Source organism: Sminthopsis crassicaudata, chromosome 1 (assembly GCF_048593235.1).
Source record: "Sminthopsis crassicaudata isolate SCR6 chromosome 1, ASM4859323v1, whole genome shotgun sequence".
NCBI classification, from domain to species: Eukaryota; Metazoa; Chordata; class Mammalia; order Dasyuromorphia; family Dasyuridae; genus Sminthopsis; species Sminthopsis crassicaudata.
The window spans coordinates 627348295-627374000 of record NC_133617.1 but is presented as its reverse complement, the minus strand read 5'-3'; the positions used below and the strand labels follow the sequence as shown (position 1 = coordinate 627374000).

General features: G+C 40.4%; 1 protein-coding gene across 2 annotated transcripts in view; it reads right to left on the bottom strand.

Annotated features, from left to right (window-relative positions):
* Positions 1–25478, bottom strand: part of MVP (major vault protein) — a 31912-nt gene extending 6434 nt beyond the window's left edge. The window contains exons 1-12 of one of the 2 annotated variants that reach the window (XM_074282737.1): positions 25321–25478; positions 16517–16696; positions 16013–16211; positions 8234–8357; positions 7655–7786; positions 7089–7183; positions 6217–6453; positions 5852–6136; positions 3057–3301; positions 2754–2951; positions 1787–2173; positions 1188–1304 (exon numbers count right to left, since the gene is read on the bottom strand). In XM_074282737.1, coding sequence (XP_074138838.1) covers positions 1188–1304; positions 1787–2173; positions 2754–2951; positions 3057–3301; positions 5852–6136; positions 6217–6453; positions 7089–7183; positions 7655–7786; positions 8234–8357; positions 16013–16211; positions 16517–16696; positions 25321–25478 — 2357 coding nt within the window. Of the gene's footprint in view, positions 1–1187; positions 1305–1786; positions 2174–2753; positions 2952–3056; positions 3302–5851; positions 6137–6216; positions 6454–7088; positions 7184–7654; positions 7787–8233; positions 8358–16012; positions 16212–16516; positions 16697–25150; positions 25283–25320 lie in introns of those variants that run through there. The other variant, XM_074282738.1, reaches the window with a different exon arrangement.
* Positions 25479–25706: the final 228 nt, after the last annotated feature.

Genomic DNA, 25706 nt, shown 5'->3' with positions numbered 1-25706 from the left:
TGCTTTAAAAAACTATGGAAAGACCAATGAAATGATACAAAATAATAATAATAGGATCAAAATTACAAACACATCAATAATGGTGTACCAAATGTGAATGTTATGGAATATTATTGTTCTGTAAGAAATGACCAACAGAATGATTTCAGAAAGGCCTGGAGAGACTTACATCAACTGATGCTGAGTGAAATGAGCAGGACCAGGAGATCATTATACACTTCAACAACAATACTGTATGAGAATCAATTCTGATGGATGTGGCCTCTTCAACAATGAGAATATCCAAATCAGTTCCAATTGTGCAGTAATTAACAGAACCAGCTACACCCAGCGAAAAAATACTGGGAAATGAGTGTGGACCACAACATAGCATTTACACACTCGGTTACTATTTGCTTGCATTTTTATTTTTCTTTCCAGGTTATTTTTTACCTTCTTTCTAAATCTGATCTTTCTTGTGCAACAAGATAACTGTATGGAGATATATATATGTATGGAACTGCCTGCCATTTAGGGGAGGGGGTGAAGGGAAGGAGGGGAAAAATTGGAACAGAAGTTTTTGCAAGGGTCAATGTTGAAAAATTACCCATGAATATGTTTTGTCAATAAATAGCAAAAAAAAAAAAAAAAAAAAAAAAAAAGGTAAGAAAAATCTTTAATAAAAAAAAGAATTTTTAAAAATGTTAAGGAAAATAGCCAAAAGGTGGTAGGATTTCTGACAAGCCTAGAAAGAAACACAGAAATCTTATTTGCTGGTACTTTTGTTAAAAGGTTTAGGGGGAATTTGACAAGATTTTTGCCATATCTTTTGTATGTTCACTTTATTGTTTTTAAATTAAGGTTTCTAAATTGTTGGTGACATTGAAAGGTAAGAGTAATAGGTGACAGCCAGAGGGGCAAGGGAGGCCTCTATGCATCCTTTTTTCTCCTTGTCATTATTCAGTTGTATCTTTGTGACCCTAATTTAGGATTTTCTTGGCAAAGATACAGCAGTACTTTGCCATTTTCTACTCCAGCTCATTTTACAGATGAGGAAACTGGGTAAAGGAGGTTAAGTGACTTGTCCAGGGTCATAACTAACAAATAACTAATAAATGTCTGAGGCTGGGGTTTGAACTCACAAAAATGAGCCTTCTGGACTCTAGGCCCTGCGCTTTGTGGACTATGGAGCCATCTTCTCTTCTTACCTCTCAGCTTCCAGAAGCAGCAGCAACTTCTGAGCTTTTTCAGCTTCCACTTGGTCTAAGATCTTCTGTCTCTTAAGTCTCCCCTGAGCCTCCTGCTCCAGTCTCTGAGCCTCATGTCTGATAGAATAGGAGATAGGAAAAGATTCTCGTGAGATGGTTGTAGAGGAAGAATGGGAACCATGCAGGACAAGGGACAAGTGCATTGTGGGGGAGGAAGAAAATTGGTATTTATTATTAAGCACCTACTATGGACTAAGTTCTTTATAAAACACTTACTATGTGCTATTTTTTTTAAATAAATACTGCCTTATTTGATATTTACAACAACTCTGGGAGGTAGGGGTTATCATGATTTACAGATGAGGAAACTGAGGTAGATAGAGGTGAAGTGATTTGTCCAGGTCATACAGCTAGTAAGTGTTTGAGGCTGGATTTGAACTGAGGTTTTTCTGACTCTATTATACTAACTGGTTCACTCAAGGAAGCCCGCAGCATTAAGTACACAGGGATCTCAACATACAAAGGGTGGATGCCATGGACTTCAGAGGGGAGAACTGGGAGAGGGAGGGGGTGTCGGAAAAGCCATCTGCTCAGCTCACTTGGCGGCAGCTTCTTGGGAATTCGTGGTGATTTCAATGGCCAGCTGGACACTTCGCTGCAGGGCATCGCGGGTCCGCTGGTCCACGGGTTCTACAGACTGGACATCCACGCTACTGATCACCAGCCCATTCTGGGGAAAGAAAGCACGGTCCCGGGGCTGAAGCACGGGGTCCTCTCCAGCTCCTTTCCCCTCTATTTCCTCAAAACCGAAGACTGACGTTCGGATGATGCGAGCTGAATTCTTGTGGAAGTCATCAAAGGTGACTGAGGCCACAGCCCCACGCACCCGGGAGGCAATGGCTTTGCAGGCATCGCCCACAAAGTCTGGGACAGAGAAGAGCCGAGCAGCCTCCTGGGGGTTGTTCTGGTCTCTCACTTCAAAGTGCCTGTGGGAAGAGAAAGGGAGAAAGATGCACCATCTACTCCCCTACTGGGGCCTAGGAATTAGTACTATGATTCAGAACCTCATTACCTCTGGCCTGGATTACAGCACCTATTTTGTGTCAGGCTGTACTAAGTTTTTATTCAATCATTTTAATAGTCCAGCTTTTCCTGATCCAATTTGGGGTTTTCTTGGCAGAGATATGGAAGTGATTGGCCATTTCCTTCTCTAGTTCATTTTATAAATGAAGAACCAAAGTTGGGTGACTTGCCCGGGGTCTGGTGAGTTAGGAAGCCAGATCTGATCAGGAAGATGAGAATTCCGGGCTCTGGGGTCTGGGCTGCACCACCCAGCTGCCCCCATTGTACTAAATGCTTTTCACAAATACTGTGAAGGACAAATTTCTGTCTCTGCATCCTCAGAATTTAGCACAGGCTCTCCATGTCCTATGTTCAGACCCATCTGACTCTTGACAAGGTCCCCAGGGCCTCCCTTTGGACAACTTGGGTTGGACTAATCTCCCCCTCTCCCCGCACTGACACAGCAGAAGATCCTGGCAGGGCCTGGGGGGAATCCCTAGGTACCAGTTGTAAGCTAGCTGGAGCTGTAGGCGAGCATGGTCTGCTGTTTCAATGGTGATGACATCAGTAAAGAAATCAGGCCCCAGTAGCAGGCAGAGTGTCCGGCGGGCATGGGGCCGCTTGGGCCGGCCAGCTGAGAGGGACAACACAGTGAACTGTTCTTCAGGGCCAAGGCACACCAGCTCTGGCCCAAACACAACCCTGTGGAAGATCCGGAGGGTCAGCCAAACAGAGAATTCACAGCCCCCGATCCCAGGCGTGATATCCCCCCGGACAGGAGAGTTTTCTTCCCACGTTTCCCCTCACCGGGCTTTCTTTTCCCTGTAGTCATACACCTGTACAGCTGCATTGTGGGGAACTCGGTAGCTCACAATTCGAGTCTTATCCCTGGGAGGGAGGGAACCACTTTTCCTTGACTCCCCCAATGCACCCCTGTCTGCCAGTGGGTCTTGCCCCATGCTCAGCAGTTCTTCCACCCCAGGAGGCAGCTCCTTTTCCCACAACTCTTCATCGTGGGTCAACATATAGGTTTTACCAACAACAGCCCGGACCTAGAGAACAGACCAGAGTAAAGAAGACATTCTCCAAAGAAGGCAGGGATGAGGCAATAAAAGAATCCAACGCTTTAGCCCACTGCTCCCTAGACTCAAGAACAGGAGTCCTCAGTTCCAGCACAGAGGTAAGGGCTAGTAGGCACGTAATAAACATGTATTGAATTGCATTAAAACGCCTGGGTTCTGCTACTATTTCATTAACAGTCATTGGAAAGATTGATTCCCTCCTTTGGGCCTTAATTTCTTCCTAGATTAACGAAACTAAGGAAGGATAAGGTAAAAAGTAGATGCTGAGGTCCCCTTCAGTTCTAAAACCTAGGGTCCTGAGATCTGAAATGTCCCCTTGATAGCAGAGATCCTGGTCATCTTTTAAAGCTCAGTTCAAATGCTTTGCTTTCCAGTAAGCCTTCTCTAATTTCCTTACTTCATAATCTTCCCCCTGTCCATCCCTAGTCTTCACATAGCACTGTGCATTTATTTCTCTTAATAAATATTTAATGGATTGAGTTCAATAAGGATCTACAGTGTAGAACATTGAGCTAGGCCCTGAAGAGGCAGTGAGTTAAATAAGCTAGTGTCTATTCTCATAAAGCTTATACACTGGCCATTTTAATTTTACACAGCTGGTAGTGAGCTGGCTCTTAATGAAATTCCAAAAGAATAATGTGCTAAAAGTATTACGCATTTTTTTTTTGAAACACTCTCCTCATCTCATCCAGACTGAAGTATTCAGGGCCTGAACTCATAGTTAAATGGAAACTTCAATATTTTCCCCCTTTCCAACAAGGGCAGTTTGCCCATCTTCAAGCAATCCACGGCCCCGATTCTTGGAGGTTTACCACGTCAGTTCGGAACTCAGTATCAACACCTGATCATCTTTAGCTCTAGTAGAGTTCAAAACTTCACATCTCAAACAATCTGTCAGCCTCAGTTTCCCCAAAGCAGGGACTACCATGGTGTTATGGATTATTTATATTATGTTATTATGTTGCTGTGCTTTTCATACTATATATCATCAATTTATATTATGGATTCTGTTATAGTTGTTCATGGGCATATCTGGGAAAAATACAAACTTCATCTTAAGCCTGGCTGATCTGATCCAGCTTCAATGGGACTCCAGCTCTTTATTTAAGCCAAGCTCTAGAAGACTTTTGCCTTCAGCATCCAGATTTTTCAAAAACTTACTTTCTAAACCTTTCCTGATCAATGATTACCAATAGAAGACTCTAAACCCTCCCTTTAGGCCTTAGGCTACACCAGTATTTCCTTTATGACTCTTTTCCTCTTAGTCACTGGGATTAGCTTTCTTTTAGACTTGTAGATGGTACTTTTTCCTACCAGCCCTATGCAGTTGACCATAGGAGAAAGTCTCTCAGAGTTTATTTCCAAGGAAAAAGGGAATATGCAAGTTTATAATACACCAGGACAAAAACAGGCAGATAGAAGACAACATTTTCCCCTCTGGCATCTCAAGGGAGATGGACATGGTGTTTTAGGCATAGAGAGAGTCATAAGACAAAGAAATGGGAAACCCAGATCAAAGTTTTGACTATCAGCCTGGGACCAGATTGTTTATATTCACATACCTTATTCTGGTTAATATTAAAAATCAGAAAAATAAATTAGGGTAAGGTCTGGCAGAATTATTTGGTGAGGGGGCTACTACTTGGGCCTTTTGATTTACTCTACTCTGAGCACCAGGCTCTGACTGTCCCCCTCCTAGCTGGAATGTTCTTCTGCCTCATTTCTGCCTCCTGGTTTCCTTCAAGTTTCAGCTAAAATCCCATCTCCCAGAAGCCCTATGTTGCCTAATTCCCAATCCTTCTTACTCCCAGAAAACTTCCCTTTATTGATTATTTCCTATTTAACACATGCACAGCTTGCTTATATATAGTTTGAATGCTGTCATTTCCATTTGATTGTGAGGTTTCTGAGGGCCAGGACTCTCTTTGTATCCCCAGGGCTTAGCAGAGTGTCTGGTACTCAGTAGGTGCTTAATAAATGTTTACAAGATTGGACTGAAGTTTTGTCACTAATTGTCTGAGTTATTGATTGACTGATTGAGGGGAGGCTACCTTTCCATTCTGGGCTTCTGTTTCTTCATTTAAAAAAGTGAGGGGTTTGATGGAGAAGTGGGGGAAGGTGTCAGAAAAGGGAAATAAATTCTCTTGGAATTTCTTTAAGAGCCAACTCACTTTAGGAGCTTGGAGGTAGGTATGGGGTTCTAGAGTTATGACAGGCACCTGAGGCAGTTTCAGATCAATCAAAGCAGCTTGATGGGGAGCATGCTGGACTTGGAATTAGGGGGATTTTTGTTCAAATCCAGCCTCAGACATTTATTAGTTCTGTGACCCAAGTCATTTAACCTCTGCCTCAATTTCCTTATCTGCAAAATGAAGATGCTAATAGCAGGTTCCTCCAGGATTATTAGCAGGACCAAGTGAAATAGCATATGGAAAGAGCTTCATGAAACTTCAAGGGCTACATCAGTTCTAGTGATGATTATTATGAAATTCCAGCTCTGGGTTTGGAAGCGAGACCTACCTTGCCAGTCTTGATATCACGCACATAGATGCCCTCATTCTCATCCAGAGGGATGGCCTGTCGCTGCTCTAGCACTTCTACTTTGGCTGGGGGGACATATTCCAGGGGTCCCCTTATCAGCCAGCGGTCTCCGGCCCGCCTTTTCTTACCATTCTCCCCATCATCCCCTTCCTCCAGGGGCTGGAGGGCCCTCAAAAGCAGCCCTTCGTCTTCGGAGAGCACAAACACCTCCTGGATGCCTTCCTCCAAGCTCTCCCCAGGATGAAGGAAGAAAGATTTCTCCCCCTGTCAGGAGAAGGCAGAGTAATGCACCAACTCTTCCTGAAGTATTTCCCCCTCACGCCCACCCCTGCCAGCCTCATCACCTTCACCACGCGCTTGTGTCCCAGCTGGTTCTTGCCATCCGGCCCCACCGGGTCCAGGATCACACAGTAGTTCCGTGGACCCAAGGTAGTGATGTTCACAATCCCCAGCACTTCCTCATACACATCTGGCACGTGGGCTTCGGTGTCCGCTTGGGTGACCAGCCACTCCTCACCCGTGTGGCGCAGCAGGCCTCTCACATCCCGGAAGTTCTGCAGGGCCCGCAGGTGCAGGGCTATCTATGCAGAAGGGAGATAGAAGCTAGAAGGGCGTCTGGCCTCCAACCTAATCAAGAGAATGTGATCCCCCACTCGGGCCACCACACGGAGCTGCCCTTTATGTGGTTAAGATTTGCTGTACTCTGCGACAGTCTCAGTTAATTCTCACAGCAGTCCTGACCATCAGCTCCTCATCTGTTCCCCATGATCCTTTACCCCTCATCCCTTCCACATCTAAGGGACTTAGGAAAGCTGTATTGATAGAAAAAGGTCTTCCATTTATCCTAATTTCAGGGTGACTTCCCAAAACCTGCTAGTCAGGTTAGAATGAGGTTAATTTATTCTTGTGCCCTGGACTTTTTAGGAGGCTGGTAAAACCCATGAACCCCTTCTCAGAACTGAGTTTTTAAATACATAAAATAAAATATATAGGATCACAAAAGAAACCACGGTTACTAAAATATGCCAAATTTTATATATATATATTTAAATTAGAGACCCTAGTGTTCACAGCCATTGGGCTAAATTCTAGAAAAGTGAGCTTAGAAAGATCACTACTTATTATGTTCCTTATCCACCCCATCCTGTGAGAGTCTCCCCACTCAGTTTCCTTCAGTCTTTGTGGGATCCCTCCCAATTCCTTGGAGCTCATGTACCTTGTCTGTGAGGACCACAGCATTGACCACATCCAGAACTTCCTCAAACACCCCTGGGAGGTAGGCCCCCATGGAGCGTACCAGCCATTCTTCTCCTAACCAAGGAAGGAAAGAGTTATGTGAAAGGCTAAAAAATCTGGCAAAGCCCTGAAAAGACCATCTTACCAGATTCTGGTGATGAATACCCTTCCCTATAAAAGACAGATATCAAACTTCTAGCTGACAAATTCTGCTTGTTACCATTCATTTCTCTTGCTTTCTGACCTCAGCAATGTTGTGCTTTTTAAAAGGTTGATCTTTGGAAAAATAAATCTCTTTGAAATGGAGAATTCAGGTGTCAGTATTTATATATCTCCTTCAGATACTTTGTCTTTTTCTTAAACTGACTTGTTTTCCCATCTAAGGTCTCTGCCAAGTTTCTGAGGCTCTCTCCACGTCCATGGTTTCTTCCAACCTCCTTTCTTCCCCTCAACCTTTCCCTTTGTAAATATCTCCATCCTTCTTGTTCCTGCCCTTCAGATCATTCCTGTCTCCCTGCCCTAGACCGGGCTCCCCTATCCCCTTACCTGTCACTCTCATTTTGCCATCCCGATCCAGACATTCTTTCCGGGCCCGCAGGCGAAGAGCTTGGTTATGTCGAATCACTGTGGCCTGGATTGTCTCCACCACTTCTACCTCCTTCTGGGGGATGTATGTGCCTGAGAAGATGAAATGAAAAGTGTAGAACATGCTTTATTATAATGTTCAGAAAACTGATTATCACATTGTTTAAACTTTATCAGACTAGAGAGAACGTCGCCCTACCCTCAGTAACTTTCCAGGAATGCCAGAGATGGCTACAGGGAAGTATGGGTTCCTCTCAGAGCCTGGATCCCATGAAAAGCAAACCTTCTAGAGCCTGGAGGACAGGGAATCACACATCTTCCAGCTCTTTTTCTTTTACCAAATGACCTAATAAAAATTTCTTTCTAAAACTATTTTAGATTTTGGGGCTTCTTTTCACAATTGACAAAATAAAGGAGAAAACAGGGGAAAGCAAGAGAGGCAAATGAATGGGGATCCTTTCTATTCCACCCAGGATGAAACCTGCCGAATGAGGTCAGATCCTATATAGCCAATGAACATTAGGGAGACAAATGACTTACCAGGCCCTTCAAAGAGCCACTCATCTCCTGCTATTCTTCTGTCCCCATTCTCATCTTCAAAGTCAAGTAAAGCCTTAAGATGCAGTGCTGTATTGGGTAGAACCACTTGAAGTGGAGTTATATCCTAGGAGAATAGAAGAGAAATCCATGATCAATCCCTGAGGCCCTCTGAATTAGGACTCTCAAAGATCTGGATGGGAGGGCCTGAAATTCAAAGTGTGCTCCCAGTTTTGGAAGTGGGTTATCAAGTTTTGTCATGTAAAGAGAACAATGAAAAATACCCTGAGCAGCAACTCTTCTGTCCATTTCCTCTAGATTTGATTTTCCTGAAAGTATCAGTAGAGAATTTTGAAGGGCTGTATTTTGTGAATCAGAGAGTGCCAAGTTCTTTTGTAGGCATAAGTAGTAAATGCCCAGATATCACACAATCGTGTGAAGTAGGAGACAGAGCACTGGACCTGGAAGCTTAAGATAAGTGTCTCAGTTCTGACTGAGACAATTACTAGCTTTGTGTTAACCTTGGGTAAATGTTGCTTAATCCCTCCAAATCTCAGCTTCTTCCTCTGTAGAAAGGAGTTAATTAAGACTCTTGGTCTAGATTAAAAGCTAGATGGTGAAATTATTTGGATCTAGGGAAGAAGGGATGGTGCCATTTTAGCATTTAGAACTATCTATCACTAGGATAACACAGGAATACTGACACATCTTTATCTTACCCTTTAATTTTACAAGACCATATTTCAAAGCATTTCAGAAAAAGGATAGGTAGAATCCCAGATATGAAATTCTTAAGGAAGAGTTGTTGAACAAAAGATTGAGGGAAGAGGAAAGGAGGAGGCAGGAACTCCTCAAGAATAAATTCTGCTGGTGAAAATAAATGATTCCCATGAATAAGAAAAATGTGTTCACGAGACCAAATGGTTACATACACATCACTGACAAACACCGAATTTGGAAAAGCAAATGAGCAAAATAACCGAGACAAAATTCAAAAATGCATCCTGATCTGTAAGAATGCCAAGACTAAAGCTGCAAAAGATCTAGGACAATAATGACCACAAAATAGTTTTTTAAAATAAGATGGAAATAACAGGAAGAAATAGCAAGGGACCACCCTTCAAGGTGATGGGACAGTGCTAAAAACTGAAAAAAGGAAGAACTACTCAATTTATTTTGCTTCTGTCTTTTTTCTCTACCAAGAAGAATGACCTTTAGACTGGGAAAGGTTGAACAAAAATGGTTAACAGGGCATTGAAAGAAAAGTAAACAGATGAAATGATAAATAGGTTATAGCTATTCTCAATTATGGTCAAGCCACTGTGCCAGGGTAAACTCTGTCCCAAAATCCTAAAAGGACTTGTATAGTTGAATTACAAACTACCAATAGTAGCGAAGCAGAGTCACGAGGAATAGGAGGAAATGTTATTGAAGACATTCAAATGTTCTACTGTGAAAAAATAATGGAAGGCAAATTCTCAAATTGTAAGCTAGGTAGTTTATTTTTGTTTTGTTTTGTTTTTCCACTTAACAGTGTTTTATTTTTTCTACTTACATGTAAAAGTTTTCAACATTTACTTTTATAAGATTTTGAGTTCCATTGTTGTTCTACCTCCATCTATCCCACTCAACCTCCTCAAGATGGCAAGCAGTCTAATATAAATTACACCTGTATCCTCATATCAAACATATTTCCACATTAGTCATGTTGTGAAAGAATTAGAAAAAAGCCGAGAAAGAAAAAATTTAAAAATGACAATAGTGTCCTTTAATCTGCACTCAGACTCCATAAGTTTTTTTCTTTGAATGTGGATAGCATTTTCCATCATGACTCTTTTGGAATTGGCTTAGATCACTGTACTACAAGAAAGAGCTTAGTCTATAAAAGCTGATCATTGCACAATATTGCTGTTACCGTGTATGACATTCTCCTGGTTCTAGCAAGTTTATTGTTGACAAAATTTTTAAAGGGGTGGTTTGTGGATCCTTAGAAAGAAAGTCACTAATTTCTATGTGCCAGTATGAGTTCTCTAAAGACAAATAGTTCTGGGCTGTTTCTTTTCTTTTTTGACAGTTAATAGTTTGGAAAATATAATCCAGCACAATGGCGTTGAGGACCAGACAGACAGATGTGGGAGATAGGGAGATTTAGACATAGGTAAAAAAAGATAGGAATTACAAAATAAGATATAGTAATACAACCTGGAATGAACTCTAGCAAAATGCTCTCTCTAGGGTACTGTTGTTCTTAATGTTTGGGAAACATGCTTATCCCATGAGGAAGAATGAATGTATATAACATGAATGAGCACAAATCTGTGAATATTAGAACAGTTAGAAGAGTGGACCAAATTTATTAATTTTTTTTCCTACTCTATTAAATTTAAAGTGCAACACTTTGGTTAACAAATAAACAAAAAATTTTACATGTACAAAACTGGGATATATGAGTAGACAAAAACTCTAGTGGAAAGGAATGAGGTTTTTAAAGTATTTTACAAACTCAACATGAGTCAGACATGTTATATAGCCAAGTCAAGTCAATAAGCATTCATTAAGTACTTATTATGTGCCAGGCATTGTGCTAGAGATACAAGGGGCTGCTTATTATTTTTCATGCTTGAAGAGGACCAAAATGGCACCATTTTTTGTTTTGATCACAGTGTCGGATAGTGTGAGGGTCAAAAACACTCAATCTACAATAAAAGATACTTAGGCAGAGCCATTTGAGATGCTCCTTTCTTGAAGGGGCTTAATTTTACAGTGCTTGATACACAAAAGATACAGCTGAGGCAAAGTAAAATTCAGAGTCTCATTGGTTAGTAGATCTATAGCTTGCCCATTCAGAAGAACCTTCAGTTCATGGGTACAATCGGTGACTAGAAGATTCCAAAGTTGGTCAAGCTGATGCTCATTCACTGGCCCCCTGCTAGCCAACAGAGAGCTAGCTGTAGGCAACTCTGGTAACTTGAAGACAATGTTAGCTGTTGGCCAGAATACCCACAGGCCTGTTTCTCCAGCAAAATGATTGAGGGACCATCAGAAATAATGGGGAATTTTTCATATCATTGACTCATCTCCACCATGCCAGAGTAGATTACCTGCTCAGCAGAAAGGTGGAGGTCCTATTAGAATCAAGGAAGTGAACTTTGTAACAAACATTGAACTTAGAATCTTAAAGCCCATTACAAGAAAGAATCTATCCTACCTTATCTAATCATCTCCAAATAAAATAATGTAAATATCTTTTAACACTAGTTGATTATAATGACTGAATATATATTAGTGGAAAGGCATATCACTAAATAATTACTATGGAATCACACCAAACTGAATAACACTCATTGAAAATAAGCTAGGGGTTTAAGTAAAAGAGGGTCTAAGTCATTATTTTCCACAATAGTCACGACCCACATTAGGCAGACTAGGGGTTAGGTTAGGTGGACCAGGCCATTTTTAAGGGCACCTTTTCTAGCCCCTTCCTCACCAGAAGCACAGCAGAGTGGCTGCTCAGACACCAGGGGTTCCAAATTCCCCTGCTCCTTTAACACAGTGAGAAGAGAACCCTAGGCCCTGGGCCTCTTGTGAATAGGTCGTGACTACTTCCAGTGCATCCCCACCTGCTGATTCATTACCAAAGAATTTTGAGGCAGGTAAAAAGGGTAAAATGGTGACATTTTTGACTTGAACATAATTGGATTTAAGGGCCTTCATGGCCCTTGGGAAAAACTGTTCTTATTTGACCATTCCACTATGGAAGTCTTCCCATGTCTGGGTTAGACACCCCTAAACCGCTAAGGGATTTAAGGCCCCTCAGGTACCCACAGCCTGATTTAGCCCATCTGCTGACACCGACTGCTGTACAAACCGCAGCCTCTTGTGGCCACAGGTGGGAAATGGATGGAAAGCAGCCTTGAAAGGGCTTAGCAGCTCTCACACAGACATGTGCTAGTCTCCTCTGACCACCTAACTACCCACATACAACTATAAGCAAAAGGAAATATATTCCCTGCCCTCAGGGAACTTCTATATCAAGAGAAGACAACACATATAAAGAAACTAAAAAAGAAGGGGAATGGGGAAAGGGAAAGTAAAGATAGCAGAAAGTCTGGATAGCTAGGAATGGAGCCCAATGGCTAGTCTGGGTGCCTTTCTTAAATCGGAGGTACCTGGAGGAACCAGCCCATCAGAGGAGCCATGATACAGCATGAACTTCTAGGGTGGGAAGGCTGCTGTGGACATGACGGAGGAGTGGACCCTGGAGAAGAATGTCTGAGAAACAGTTAGAAATAGCAACTGTAGCTCAATATGAGAGATTGGGGCTGGATATATCATCTGGTGAAGATTGAAACATACATATTTGGACATGGTCAGGATGGAAATTGCTTTTAGCTATACATATGCATTATAAAGGATTTTTACTCCAATTTTTTTTCCAGTACAGATGATGGCAGGGGAAATCGGAAGGGAGACTGGACTGGAATTAGAAAGAAGGCCAGAGAGAGAAGATGAGAATGTCCTTGAAACATACATGAAAACTAATTTTCTGTTCAATCAGTATAAAAAATAAAATTAGACCAAAAAAAAATACTCAGAGGAGACATGATTGCTGCTTTTGAGCACTTTAAGAACTGACATGTAGAAAAGGAATTGGCTTTAGTTTATTTAGCCACAAAGGGAAGAACTGGGAATAAAAGTGTGAAAGTTATAGGAGGTAGGTTTTGATATTAAGATTTCCAAAAAGTCTTAATTCAGTCTTAAGCTTCAGTTTTCTAAAAATATATTAAGTATTTTGGAAATCCTATAATTAAAAAAAATTCTAATAAAGTTGAGAAAAAATAAAGGGGAAAAAAACAAAATAAGGAATTGCCTCATTATTGGAAAAACTTCTAGCTGAATATCTTAGAGGGGAATTTACTGTTGCACTGCCCATGATGCTCTGTCATCACATACGCCTGTACTGATTGTTTCACTTCCCCCTCAAATGCTCTTCCTCTTGAAACTTATTTCCTTGTAAACTCAGGCAGTTTCTGTATGAGGCCCCTGAGCTACTAAAGCTTCCCTACCTCCACACAGTTAATTTGTATTTGATTTGTTTATCCCTATAGGTACATATATGTTGTGTTCCCATTGGAATATAACCAGAGGCTGCAATAGATACGGCTTTAAAGGTCTCTGCTATCTCCACTGAGGGCTCCTGTGAACCCACAACTGTTGTTGGCAAGGAGCTCAACCTTGCTTCCTCCACCCTAAACTCCCCTCCCCAACAACACAGTCTAAATGCTGCCTCCTCCTCTCCCCAGCTTCCATAATCATCCCACTGCATTAGTATCAAACACTCAGCCTCCCATTTCTTGAAGGCAAGTCATATTTCATCTTGGTCTTTATATTCCAGATACTTAGTGCCCAGCGGGGCATACAGCAAGTATTTAATAAATGCTTCTGATTAGATTAAAATTGATGGCTTTGGAGACCTCATCTCCCTGCTGACTCAATCTTTAAGGGTGAAGTAATTTCCAATTCAAGCTTCTCCTACTTTATGTACATTACTTTAGGTTCTACCACATCAGTATGTCTCCCAGAGATAGAAGTACTATGCAGAAGTCACTGGAGAGGGTTAGGAGCCAGTTAACCCAAACAAGTTATTGTTTTAGGAAAATCCTTCAGAAATAGTAATATGAGGTGAGATGTTTCTACCTGAGGAAAAAAGTAATTATGGAAATTAGGGGGAGGGAAAGATTGTAATAATACATAAAAATTAATAATAAATCACACATTAGGGAAAGGGGATCCAGGATAAAAGAATGGGGTAGGCAATATGGTCTGCTCTAAATACATTTATTCTGCCACTATTCTGTGCAGCATAGTCATAGACTCACAGATGCCTAACAATGGGAAGGGACATTAATGCCATTCTGGTCCAATGCCTTCATTTTAAAATGATGAATTAAGCAAAGTAAGAGAGCATGGAATAGTCTATTAGATTTATGGATAAGGAAAGAATTTAGGACTAAAGAAGATATAGAGAGTATTACAAAATATAAAATAGAAATTTTAATTATATAGAATTAAAAAGTTTTTGCACAAACAAAATCAGTTTAACCAAAATTATAAGGAAAGCAGAAAAGTGAAGGAAAAATTTGCAACTGGTATCTCTGATAAATCTTCATTTCTCAAATATACTTATAAATTTGACTCAGTTCTCTATATAAGTCATTCCCCAATTGATAAATGGTCAAAGGATATGAAGAGGCAGTTTTTAGACAAGAAAGTCAAAGCTATCTATAGTGCCATGAAAAAATGCTCTAAGTCATCATTTATCAAAGAAATGCAAATTTAAACAATTCTGAGGTATTACCTCATACCTATCAGAGTAGCTAATGTGACAAAAAAGGAAAATGTTGGATGTTGAAGGAATGTGGAAAAACTGAGACATTAATGTCTATTGATGCAGTTGTGAGCTGATTTAATCATTTTGGAAAGAAATTTGGAGCTGTACCCAAAGGGCTATAAAACTCTTCAATCCAGGGCAGCCAGGTGTCGAAGTGGATATAGCACCAGCCCTGAAGTCAGGAGGACCTGAGTTCATATCTGACCTTAGACACTTAACACTTCCTAAGTGTGTGATACTAAGGCAAGTCACTTAACCTCAACTGCCTCAGCCAAAAAACCCCAAAACAACAACAACAACAAAAACCTCTGCAATCCAGCCAATACCAGTGCTAGGCTATATCCTAAAGACATCCAAAGAATGGAAAAGGACCAATTTGTACAAAAATATTGAGAGCAGCTCTTTTTGCGGTGGCTAAGAATTGGAAATGAAATTGGGGGATGGCTAAATAACCTGAGGTATATGGTTGTAATGGAATAGTATAGTGCCATAAGAAATGACAGGCAAGATTATTTCAGAAAGCCTTAAATGAACTGATACATAGTAAAGTGAATAGAAGCAGGAGAACATTTGTAGAGTAACAGCAATATTGTTTAATGAACTGTGAATAACTTAGCTATTCTCAACAATACATGATGAAGCATGTTTTCCACCTCCAGAAAAAAAATGATACTGCCTGAATACTAACTGAACTATGCTGTTTTCCACTTTAATTTTTTTTTTCCTTTCGAGTATTTGAGTACAAAATGACTAATATGGAAATGTTTTATGTAATTGCTTCACATTTATAACATATCTGATTACAATTTCAGGGAGAAAGGAAAGGAAGGAGAGAAAAAGGATTGGATATGGACTCAAAACCTTAAGTAAAAATGTTTTAAAAAATAAAGATGATAAAGTCTAGAAGTAAATGACTTATATACATAGTTTAGGTCATGACAATGGGGAAATCCCACCCAGAGATTTCTTCCCTTCCTGATTTTATCCCACTTTATTGTTTTAAATAATTCTATTAGTATCATGTGATCTGTGTCGATAAATGGGTAAAGTGAAATGTTTAAAAGGACTAATTGAATGTTGCCATTGTCCCCAGGAAAACTCTGTGAGAATTCAGTTTCACAACAGCATGTGAAATAATTTAGTTATTGGTGATCAATTACTAACAGGCAAAGAGGGCTATTGAGAACTGAAAGCAAAAATATGGCAGTGAGAAAGCATGAATGTGTTAAAGGAATGACAAGAGAATACTGATGCTCAAAAGTGGAGAGGAGGTTAGAGGGCAGAAGGGAATTCCTTGAAAATTCAATTTTACACAGCTTAATTTTAGTGCTAGCCAGTGCCCTGCCCCTCATGCATCACTTCCTTGCAAAGGAAGGACTCATTCTGGGTACCTGTTCCAGCTCCTCTCCTGGGTACAGTGGGAAGGGGTCCTGGGCCAGCCGGATCTCCAGGTCCGCATGACGAAGGCGCACTTGCCCAGTAGCCACATCAAACAGCACAGAGCCCGTTTTATCTCGGGCTACAGGGTTAGCTACAATGCAGTAATGTCGTGGTGGGACTGTCACCATCCGTGCCGGGGCAAACAGCACCCTGGGGAACAGAGGGAAATATGAGGGATTGCCAAGATCTTCCTCTAAGCCTTCCCACCCAGCCAGACACAGCCCTGAGAGGTAAGCTCAGTTATCCAGATAAAGAGTGTTCCAGCAAGGAATACAGGCCTCCAATCGACCAAAAGCTGTCTGCCTGCCACATTCTGGCCCGAATGAGGATTTACTCTTGCCTGGACATGAAGACAGAATGAGTGATCTGGAGAGCCCCATCAACAAGGTCTATCCCTTCCTATCCCAGACTTTCCTTCTTCTCTACCTCTTTCCTTCTCAGGACTCAATACCAACCTTTCATTGTCCTGCCGGATGTAGGTCTTGGGTCCAACCTCCACCCGAGACACGTTGCTGTTCTGATCAAGCACGTGGATGAAATGGTATGGGGGGATTCGGATGATAGAATCTCCCTTATTTGCCATGGTGACTTCAGAGTCAAGATGGCTGGAATCAGGAGTGGTTAATACAGGATCTCTGGTGTGGGGAGAAAGAATAAAAATGAATGACAAACTGTACATATTCTTTGATCCAGCAGTGTTTCTTCTGGATACTGTCTGCATCCCAAAAAGTGAAAAGGACCTACTTATGCAACAATAGTTATAAGCAGCCTTTTTTTTTGTAAAGGCATGGAACTAAAAATTGAGTCCCATCAGTTGGGGAATGGCTGCATTAGTTATGGCATATGAGTGTAATGGAATATTACAACCAGGCTGGTTTCAGAAAAGCCTGGAAAGACTTGTGTGAACTGATGCCAAGAGAACATTGTACACAGCAACAAAATTATGTGAAGATCAATGTGGCTCTTTTCAACAATGAGATGATTCAGGGCAATTCCAATAGACTTGAGATGGAGAGAGCCTTCTGCATCCAGGGAGATATTGTGGGGACTGAATGTGGATTACAACATAGCATTTTAATTTTTTATTGTTGATTTTATTTCACCTTTTGACCCAATTTTCTTGTGCAGCATGACGAATATGGAAATATGTTTAGAAGAATTGCATATGCTTAACATATATTGCATTAGCAGCTGTCTATGGGAGGCTGGGGGAGGGAGAAAAATTTGGAGCACAATATTTTCCAAAGAAAACTATCTTTACATGTATTTGGAAAAACAAAAATATATTAAAAATAATATATGATTACTACTATTGCTGTATGTTTATATGATTTATGAAAATATAAATATATTGGAAATAGATGCTTAAAAAAACAACAAATAAATGATAGGGAAGGAGCCACAGAGAACAAAGAAAAATGAAGGGAGGGAGAGAACCAAAGCTTATAAGAAAAAAGGATTTTAGGCTCTTGGTAAAAACTTTGGTTTCTTCCTTTTTCAACACAGACCAGCAAAACAAAAACAAAAAAGGCAGCTACATGACATAGTAGATAGAGGACCTGAGTTCAAAGATAGCCTTAGGCAATTACTACCTGTGTGAACCTGGGCAAGTCATTTAACCTTGACAAACCCAAAACCAAAATAAAAAGCAGAAAATGAGTACTCTTCATTCTATTTAAGACCACCCCATCTCCTGCCACTTCTTGACATGTTTGTTTGTAATATGTCAGTATGTTTGTAAGAATTCAAAGTACATGTGGAAGAGGCAAAGATTTGACTTATTTTGCTTGGCTCCAAAGGGAGGAATGAGGAACCACAGCTAAGTTCAGGAAAGCATATTTTAGTTTAAGTAAAAACTCCTTAGCAATTAAGAATTGCTCAAAAAAGGAATGGATTGTTGCAGGAGGCAGGTGACTCTCTTTCAGTGCAATTCTTCCAACTGATGACTATTGGTTGGGGATGTTGTCTAGGAAATTTCTGTTCAGGTATGGATTAGATGACCAATGAGACTCCTAATTAGCCTTAAAACCCTACATAAACTCTCTCAAGCCTACTCTTAGCTAGTCCAATTTCAAGTTTTTAAAATAATAAAAAAACTATGCAAAATCCTTCTCTACTGTCTTATTTCATGGAGCTGATCTTGGTTCTTGGAAGGTTCTGCCAATAAATCTTGAGTTCTGGAAGACTTTGCTATACTAGAAAAGCTTCACATACAGTTTTGGTGACAGACTGCGTACCAAAGTAGCTACTACATATAGGAAGGCTCATCACCAGCTGGTTGCCCACTAAGTGACAAGATTCTCTGGCAAGTCAACCTCAAAAGAGAAAATAAAACATTCTTGTGTGGCTCCCTCACATAAATACACTTACAGTAGAGTGATAAAAAAAGGGGGCAGAAGCTGCTAAGAAATACAACTTTTAAACTTAAAAAGAACTCGAGTAGATATTCTAAATGTGGGATTGTGTGTCCAATGGCAATGATTTGAAATACTTTTGGATAAGCTGATTCATATCATATAGTGATTGTCTCACAAACTGAAACAAAAGTGTTAAGCTAATGCAGTGATCCTCAAACTTTTTAAATAGGGGGCCAGTTCACTGTCCCTCAGGCTGTGGGAGGGCCGGACTATAGTAAAAACAAAAACTCACACTGTCTCCGACCCTCAGCCCATTTGCCATAACTCGGGCCACATAAACATCCTCAGCAGGCCGCATCTGGCCTGCGGGCTGTAGTTTGAGAACCTCTGAGCTAATGGGAAGGATAGCAAATATATTCTTCTCCAAAAGACAAAAGAATCAGAGATTGTTTCATTCATTAGGTGCCCCAAAATAAGTAAAAATCAAAATTTCCTGGGATACTTGGTCATATTATCTTGTAGATTATCTTAATGACCATAAGCAAAAAAAGACCATTTAGAGAGTGGGATAATTAATACATTGACATCCACTGCAGACGTGAACTTCAAACTAAGCTAAAAGAAACTTTGATATTTGGTGACTCCATTGTAAAAGTAGGTACCGAGAATGGCATTCAGGTTGAAGAAATTAAAATGATTAAAGATTTATATCCTATTCTGAAAACTCAGAACAAAATATTATGAATGCTCTTTTCCAAAAATAAGTTGAAAGGTGCTGAGCATGGCAAATCAATGTCATAAAAATGAAAAATTGACTTCCAACAGGAAACTAAGTTTCACCTGAAATATCAGCCCACTTTTCTTAGCATAGCCAATTGTAATGTGTCCTGACTATCAAGACCCCTTATTTCCTGAATGTCAATAAAGAGAGTAACCTCCTTTTCATTGGAGTTAGTGATTTTACTGAAGTAGCCAATCTAATCCACTTATATGTATCACTGTTAATAAAGTGATTTTGCTTGTAGTATATACCTCAATTTATCTCAGTTGAGTTTACCTGCAACAATATCCTGCAACTTTGCTAAAGTTTGCTAATTGTTTCAACTGTTTTTTTAGTTGATTCCCTAGGGTTCTCTAAGTATATCATCATAACATCTGCAAAGAATTATGATTTTATTTCTTCACTGCCTATTTTTATTCCTTTAATTTTTTTTCCTGGCATCTCTGGTATAACATTGAATAATAATGGTGATAACGGGCATCCTTGCTTTACCCCGATGTTATTGGGGAAACAATGTTTATACCTATTACAGACAATACTTGCTCTTGATTTTGGACACTACTTATTTTTTAAAAGTCTCCATTGATTTTTATGCTTTCTACTATTTTCCTAATAGTGAACTAGTCCTATAATCTTAATATAAATTCTGTGTGGTCAGTGTATGATTTTGTGATACATTACAATAATCTCTTTGCTAGTGTTTTAATTTAAAATTTATGGAAATTGGTCTATAAATCTTTTTCCTCTTCCTGGTTTAGGTATTAGAACCTTATCTGTGTCATAAAAGGAATGGTAGGGTACCTTCTTTATCTATTTTTTTTTCCCATCTGTGAATTCATCTGGTTTTGGGGATTTTTTCTTAGGAATGGTTTGGTTCAATTACTTTTTTTTAAAGATAGGGTTATTGTGGCACAGTGAATAGAGCAACAGCTTTCAGTCAGGATGACCTGGTTTCAAACAGACCTCAGACATTTAACACTTCCTAGCTGTGTGACCCTGGGCAAGTCACTTAACCCCAACTGCCTCAAAAAAAAAAAAAAAGGTTATTTAAGATTTTATTTTTTCTTAACCCAGTTATATTTTTGTAAATAGACATCCATTTCACTGAAATTGTCAATTTTACTGGCATATAATTAGATAAAATTACTCCTAATAGTTGCTTTAATTTAATTTTCATTGGTGGTACATTCACCCTTTTCATTTGATATTAGTAATTTGGTTTCTTTTTAAAATTTTAAAATAAAATTAGGGGCAGGCTGGTTGGTGTAGTATATAGCACCAGCCCTTAAGTCAAGAGAACCTGAATTCACATTTGACCTCAGACACTTAATAGTTCCTGGCTGTGTGATCCTGGGCAAGTCACTTAACCTCAAGTATTAAGTGGTGTTCAGCAAAAAACAAAATACAATTAAAAAAATCAAATTAACCATTTCCCCCCACAAAAGTAGTTGCATTTTATTTATTTGCTCACTTTCAATTTTTTAAATTTCTTCTTTGATTTTCAGGATTTCATTTAGATGTTTAATTAGGGATTTTTATTTTGTTCTTTTTTTAGGACTTTTTAAAAATTTTTTTTGCTGTATGCTCATTTTATTCATATGCTCTTTCTCTCTACATTTAGAGACATAAACTTTCTCCAAGTATTGCCTTGGCTGCATTCCAAAAGTGGGACAGAAGTTTTTCTAAGAGGCAAGGGGGAAAAGAGAGGGGTTGATCTCTGGAATTCCCTACCTGGTGGGGGGGGGGGGGCAGGACTTACTTCATAGGGGGAAAAAAAAAAAAAAAGAACTCCTAAACTAAATTTGTCTCTCTCTTCTGAGTGCTGAATCCCTAATACCAAAATAATCTTAGGCACAACTGATGGTTCATGAAGGAAGGTTAGAGTAGTAAGAAAGATGGCTAGATTTGAGATTCAACATGTTGGCTTGAATCTTCATTCACTATGTGACTTAACTTCCCTAGGATTCAGTTTACTCATCTGTACAAAAAAGGAATTTGTAAGGAAATCATAAAGGAGGGACATGTGTAAAAATGTGTGATAGGAAAGAACTGGAAAATGAGTAAATGTCCATCAATTGAGGAATGACTGAACAAGTTTTGGTATATGAAGATAATGGAATATTATTGTTCTATAAAAAATAATGAACAAGCTGATTTTAGAAAAGCTTGGAAAGATTTATACGAATTGATGCTGATTGAAACAAGCAGAATTAGGAATACATTGTACACAATAATAGCAAGACTGTTCGATCAACTATGACAGATTTGATTCTTCTCAGGGTTCAGTGATCCAAAGCAATCCCAATAGACTTTGGACAGAAAATGCCATCTGCATCTAGAAAAAAAACTAGGGAGACTGAATGTAAATCAATACATGTTATGCTCACTTCTTTTTTGTTTTTTAAAATCTTTTTCATGGTTTTCCCTTTTGCTGATTTTTTTCTCCCAAAATGATTTATAAAGCTATATATATATATATATATATATATATATAAAATAAGTCAAAACAAAAAACAAAGGGGTTAAACTAGATGACTTCTAAGGTTTTTTTCTCCTCCACCTCTATAACCATAGGTCACTTTCTCTGTTCAAAAGTCTTCAATGGTTTCATACTGGTAAAGCCTGAATTCTTCTGTTATTCAAGGCTTTTCATTATCTGGCAGCAGCCCAAATATTCATTACTCATTCACTACCAATACTTTGCTTACACTGTTTCCTATGCCCAGAATGCTTTCTCTGTCCCTCTTAGTCTGTTGAATCCCTATTCCTCCATTAATGCCCATTTCAAAGACAATGAAAATTGTGTAAGTTTTACCCCATTTACCTCAATTGTCCTCCTTGAGTTTCACATGGCACTTGGTACTTCATCAGTGCATTCATATTGAAATATTGCTTTCGTTTGGCATATGTAACAGCAAACTATGATGCTAAGATTCACAGGCTCAGAGATTTATTATTTGGAAAGGACTTCTGAGGCTATGGAATTCAACCCTCACATCTGACAAGTGAAGAAACTGACACACAGAATATGGAAATGGAATGAACCACACACTATTTTATGACAAGTCTGGATCTGGCTCATTTCCCTTTCTATTCATTTATGGGTTTAGTCCAATTTTTCTTGTGAAAAAACGTTATTGCGTTATTATTTACTTATTGCATTACTGAAACCTAGCCCTTCATTGCTGGGAAACTGGACTATCTCTATCTGCTGCTTAGAGACCCTTAACTAAGGACCAAGTTATACTGACCCAGTCAGACCTGAAGACTAATGCAAGGAGTTTTCTCATAGTTATATGACTAAAGCAAATTGAAAACTGATTCAGTACTGGTCCAAGAGTTATTGTTTCTTTTTTCTTTGACTGAATATAGACACTTAGGGCAGAGGGGAAACCTCTTTCCCTGATTTTAGGAAATTGTACCCATTCATTCTCCCCTGCCTAGTTTAAAAACCCTTTATCTTTCTTCCAATTAGAAATCAGATTACCTAATCTTGAATCCTAGTTTATATCCTGTTGTTTTCTTTTAATATATCTCCCTTCTATTTAGGGTCCAGGGTCAAGCTGGGGAAGTCTGGTTCTGATCTGGCATGCAACTGACATGCTTTGCTTAATAAACTGATATACTTGGAAGCTCAAACCTTTGTTTTCTCAGTTATTTCAGGTTTCCCCCATCACAGTGTTTTAATTGAAATCAGCCAGAATCAGGAAAGGATTCAGACCTCCTCTCCTCCCCCCAGGGGACAGTACCTTAGCTTTTGCAGAAGACTGTTCCAAAGGTCAAGCTTCCCTATCAATTTCAAATTCTTTTAAGTTAAGATTCACCCCTATACTGCTGGGAACCATTTACCCCCCATCTTGCTGAGGAAGAGATATTCCCTTTAAGGAAAAGGGCCCATCACCAACACAGCCTAGGGTAACATAGCTAACAAATGTTACCCTCATCTCCATCTTTTTACAGAACATCTAGAATTGTCCGTCCCATAGACTTTTAAAACTCAATCTTTCTCTCCCCTCTCCTTTTACTAATTTACTTTTTACTATCAAGTATAACACTACTTCTTGTTTTCTCCCACCTCAGTAAATCCTGTACTCAATCATCAAAATGATTTTTCTAAAGTACAAGTGTGACCTCCTTCCCCCAATTCTAATGGTTCTATTCCAATTCTAATTCTATTTCTTCCAGGGCTCCTCTGTTTGGCTTCTAAGGATCTTCACAAACTGTTTCCTTTTCAATCTTCTTTACTCACTTCTAATTTTAAAATTCAGTAGACACTGACCTCTTTCCTCTTCCTTGAATAAGACACTCACCTCTTGAACTTAAGCTTTTTCACTGGCTATTCCCATTGGTCTAGTATGCAATCCTTCTTCATATCTGTCTCCTGGATTCCCTAAAAGTTTCACAAGGGACTTTTCCAGTCCTCCTCAATGCTACCTCCAATTTACTCTGTAGTTGTTTTCCCTGCCCCTGGGAATCCCTCAAGATCAAGAACTTTTCCCCCATTAGTATCTAGAGCACACAGTACTTGCACAGAATAGGTATTTTGTGTTTCTTGACTCCCAATCCACTTCATCTTTTATGCTGGAGTAGCTCTCTCATGCTCTGTCCCAGTGCCCAGGACACAACAGGTGCTTTTTTAAACTTTTGTTGAAAGATCCATGAACTTCTTTTAATAATATCTTGTTTATAACTTGCCTTTGAAAGATATTACATCCCATCTACCTCATCTTTACATTCACAATAGACACTTTGGGGGCACCTGATAGCATTTATCTCAATATGCTTTTATTTCTGGGAGCAGGCAGTTCCATTTAAAAACAAATTATTACAGCTAGCAATAGCTTTTTATACTTAATATATAACGAAGAATCACCCTCTGAGGAAAATACAATTAATTGAGCCTGAGATTAGTAATGTGATGTGCCCAGGCTCACACAACTATTAAGGGTCTGAGGCCATATTTGAACTCAGTAAGTTCCCAGTTCTACCCACTACACCTCTTATTGGCTATAGATCAGACGACTAAGATTTGAGAAACCCTTGAGAAACTTGTTGAGGAGATTGTGGTGAAGAGTACGAGTCAGAATATAATATATTTTTTCCTCTTTCTTAGATATTTCCTTATATGCAAAAGGAGAGTTATAATCTCTAAGGGCCCTCCCAGGATGCAGTTATATGATTTCTAAAAGCCCTTTCGATTTCCATCGGTTTTACTTCCTGCTTTTCCTCTGGGCTAACCCAATGAGAAAGCCAGAATGAGTCACCATTAGAGACCTTGATTAAAAGGGTGGGTCCAGGGACAACTCTTGGCTTGGAGGACTTGGGCCCAGATTGTGGGCCAAAGATTGATAAAGGAAACTGTAAAATTAGAGCAGAGGAGTATTCTAGAGGATTTCCTAATATCACCCTGAACTCAGAGAATACAGTTACACAGACATACAAAAGCATGAAGTGACAATCTCCCTAGTCAGCTCCATTTGGGGTCAAGTTTAAGAGGAAGAAGTTAGCTGGGGTGACTGCTAAAATCAGCCCTGAGGCTGACCCCAAAGCGGGACCCCCTCCTAGGAGAGGGGAGAACAGGAGCTTGATGGGCAGACAGTGCATTCCTTCTCAGTCTGGCCGGTACAGAGTGCCGGGGAGCCAAGTGCAAAAGTGTCTCCCAAGGACAGAGAAAGGGAGCAGCATTAAACTGGCGCCTTAGACGCGGGGGAAGCTCTTCTACTATAAAGGCCGGACGATGGGCCCTTCCCTTAGGAGGTCATTTTTACAGACCCGGCAGGTCGGGATTTCTCTGTGCACCCCCAAGGCCCTCACCCTCAGCACACACCCACTCCTCCAGGGGCCCTATCCAGAACAGGAGAGCACCGCCCTGGAGATAGCACCGAATCCATTACAGGGAGGGCTACGGCATTAGCCACTGGGGAAGGGGAGAAGGGGCGGGGGCAACTCACCTGGGGGCCCCTTCCCGGCTGCTGCTTGCTACACTTTCTCCGGCCTCCCGGGCACTGCCAGGATTCCGGCCTCGGGTCACAGAGACGTCTATCCTCCCACCCCGCCCAGGCTCCTTAAGAAAAGTAGGGGGGCAGAGGGCCGTGTGAAGCAGGAGCCAGAGAACACTTACGAGGGGGTGTCGGAGCCACTGGGCAGGAGGTGCGGTCTGCGCGGCCGACGTTTCATGCCTAGAGAGTCGCGGAGCTTCCCCCGCCCGCCTCCTCCCGGCCGGCTTTTATAGACTTCCTGGCAGCTCGGGCCCGACCGGGAGGGGTGGAACCCGAGCATTTAAAGGGCCCATGGAGTGAGGGGCGAGTTGAGGCGCTGCCTCCGCGGGGAAGCTCTCGGCTGTTAGGGCTCCACTTCTCACACTCATGATTTTGGGAGTCTGGGAGGAAGAGCCAAAGTTTTGGTCAAGAGTCTCGGTCATCCATCTCCTGGGAATCCTGGGGCTCACTAGTCCAGCTCGCGGAGGGGAAGGGGAGGGAGCGGCGAAGCCGCGGAGCGTGGGGCTTT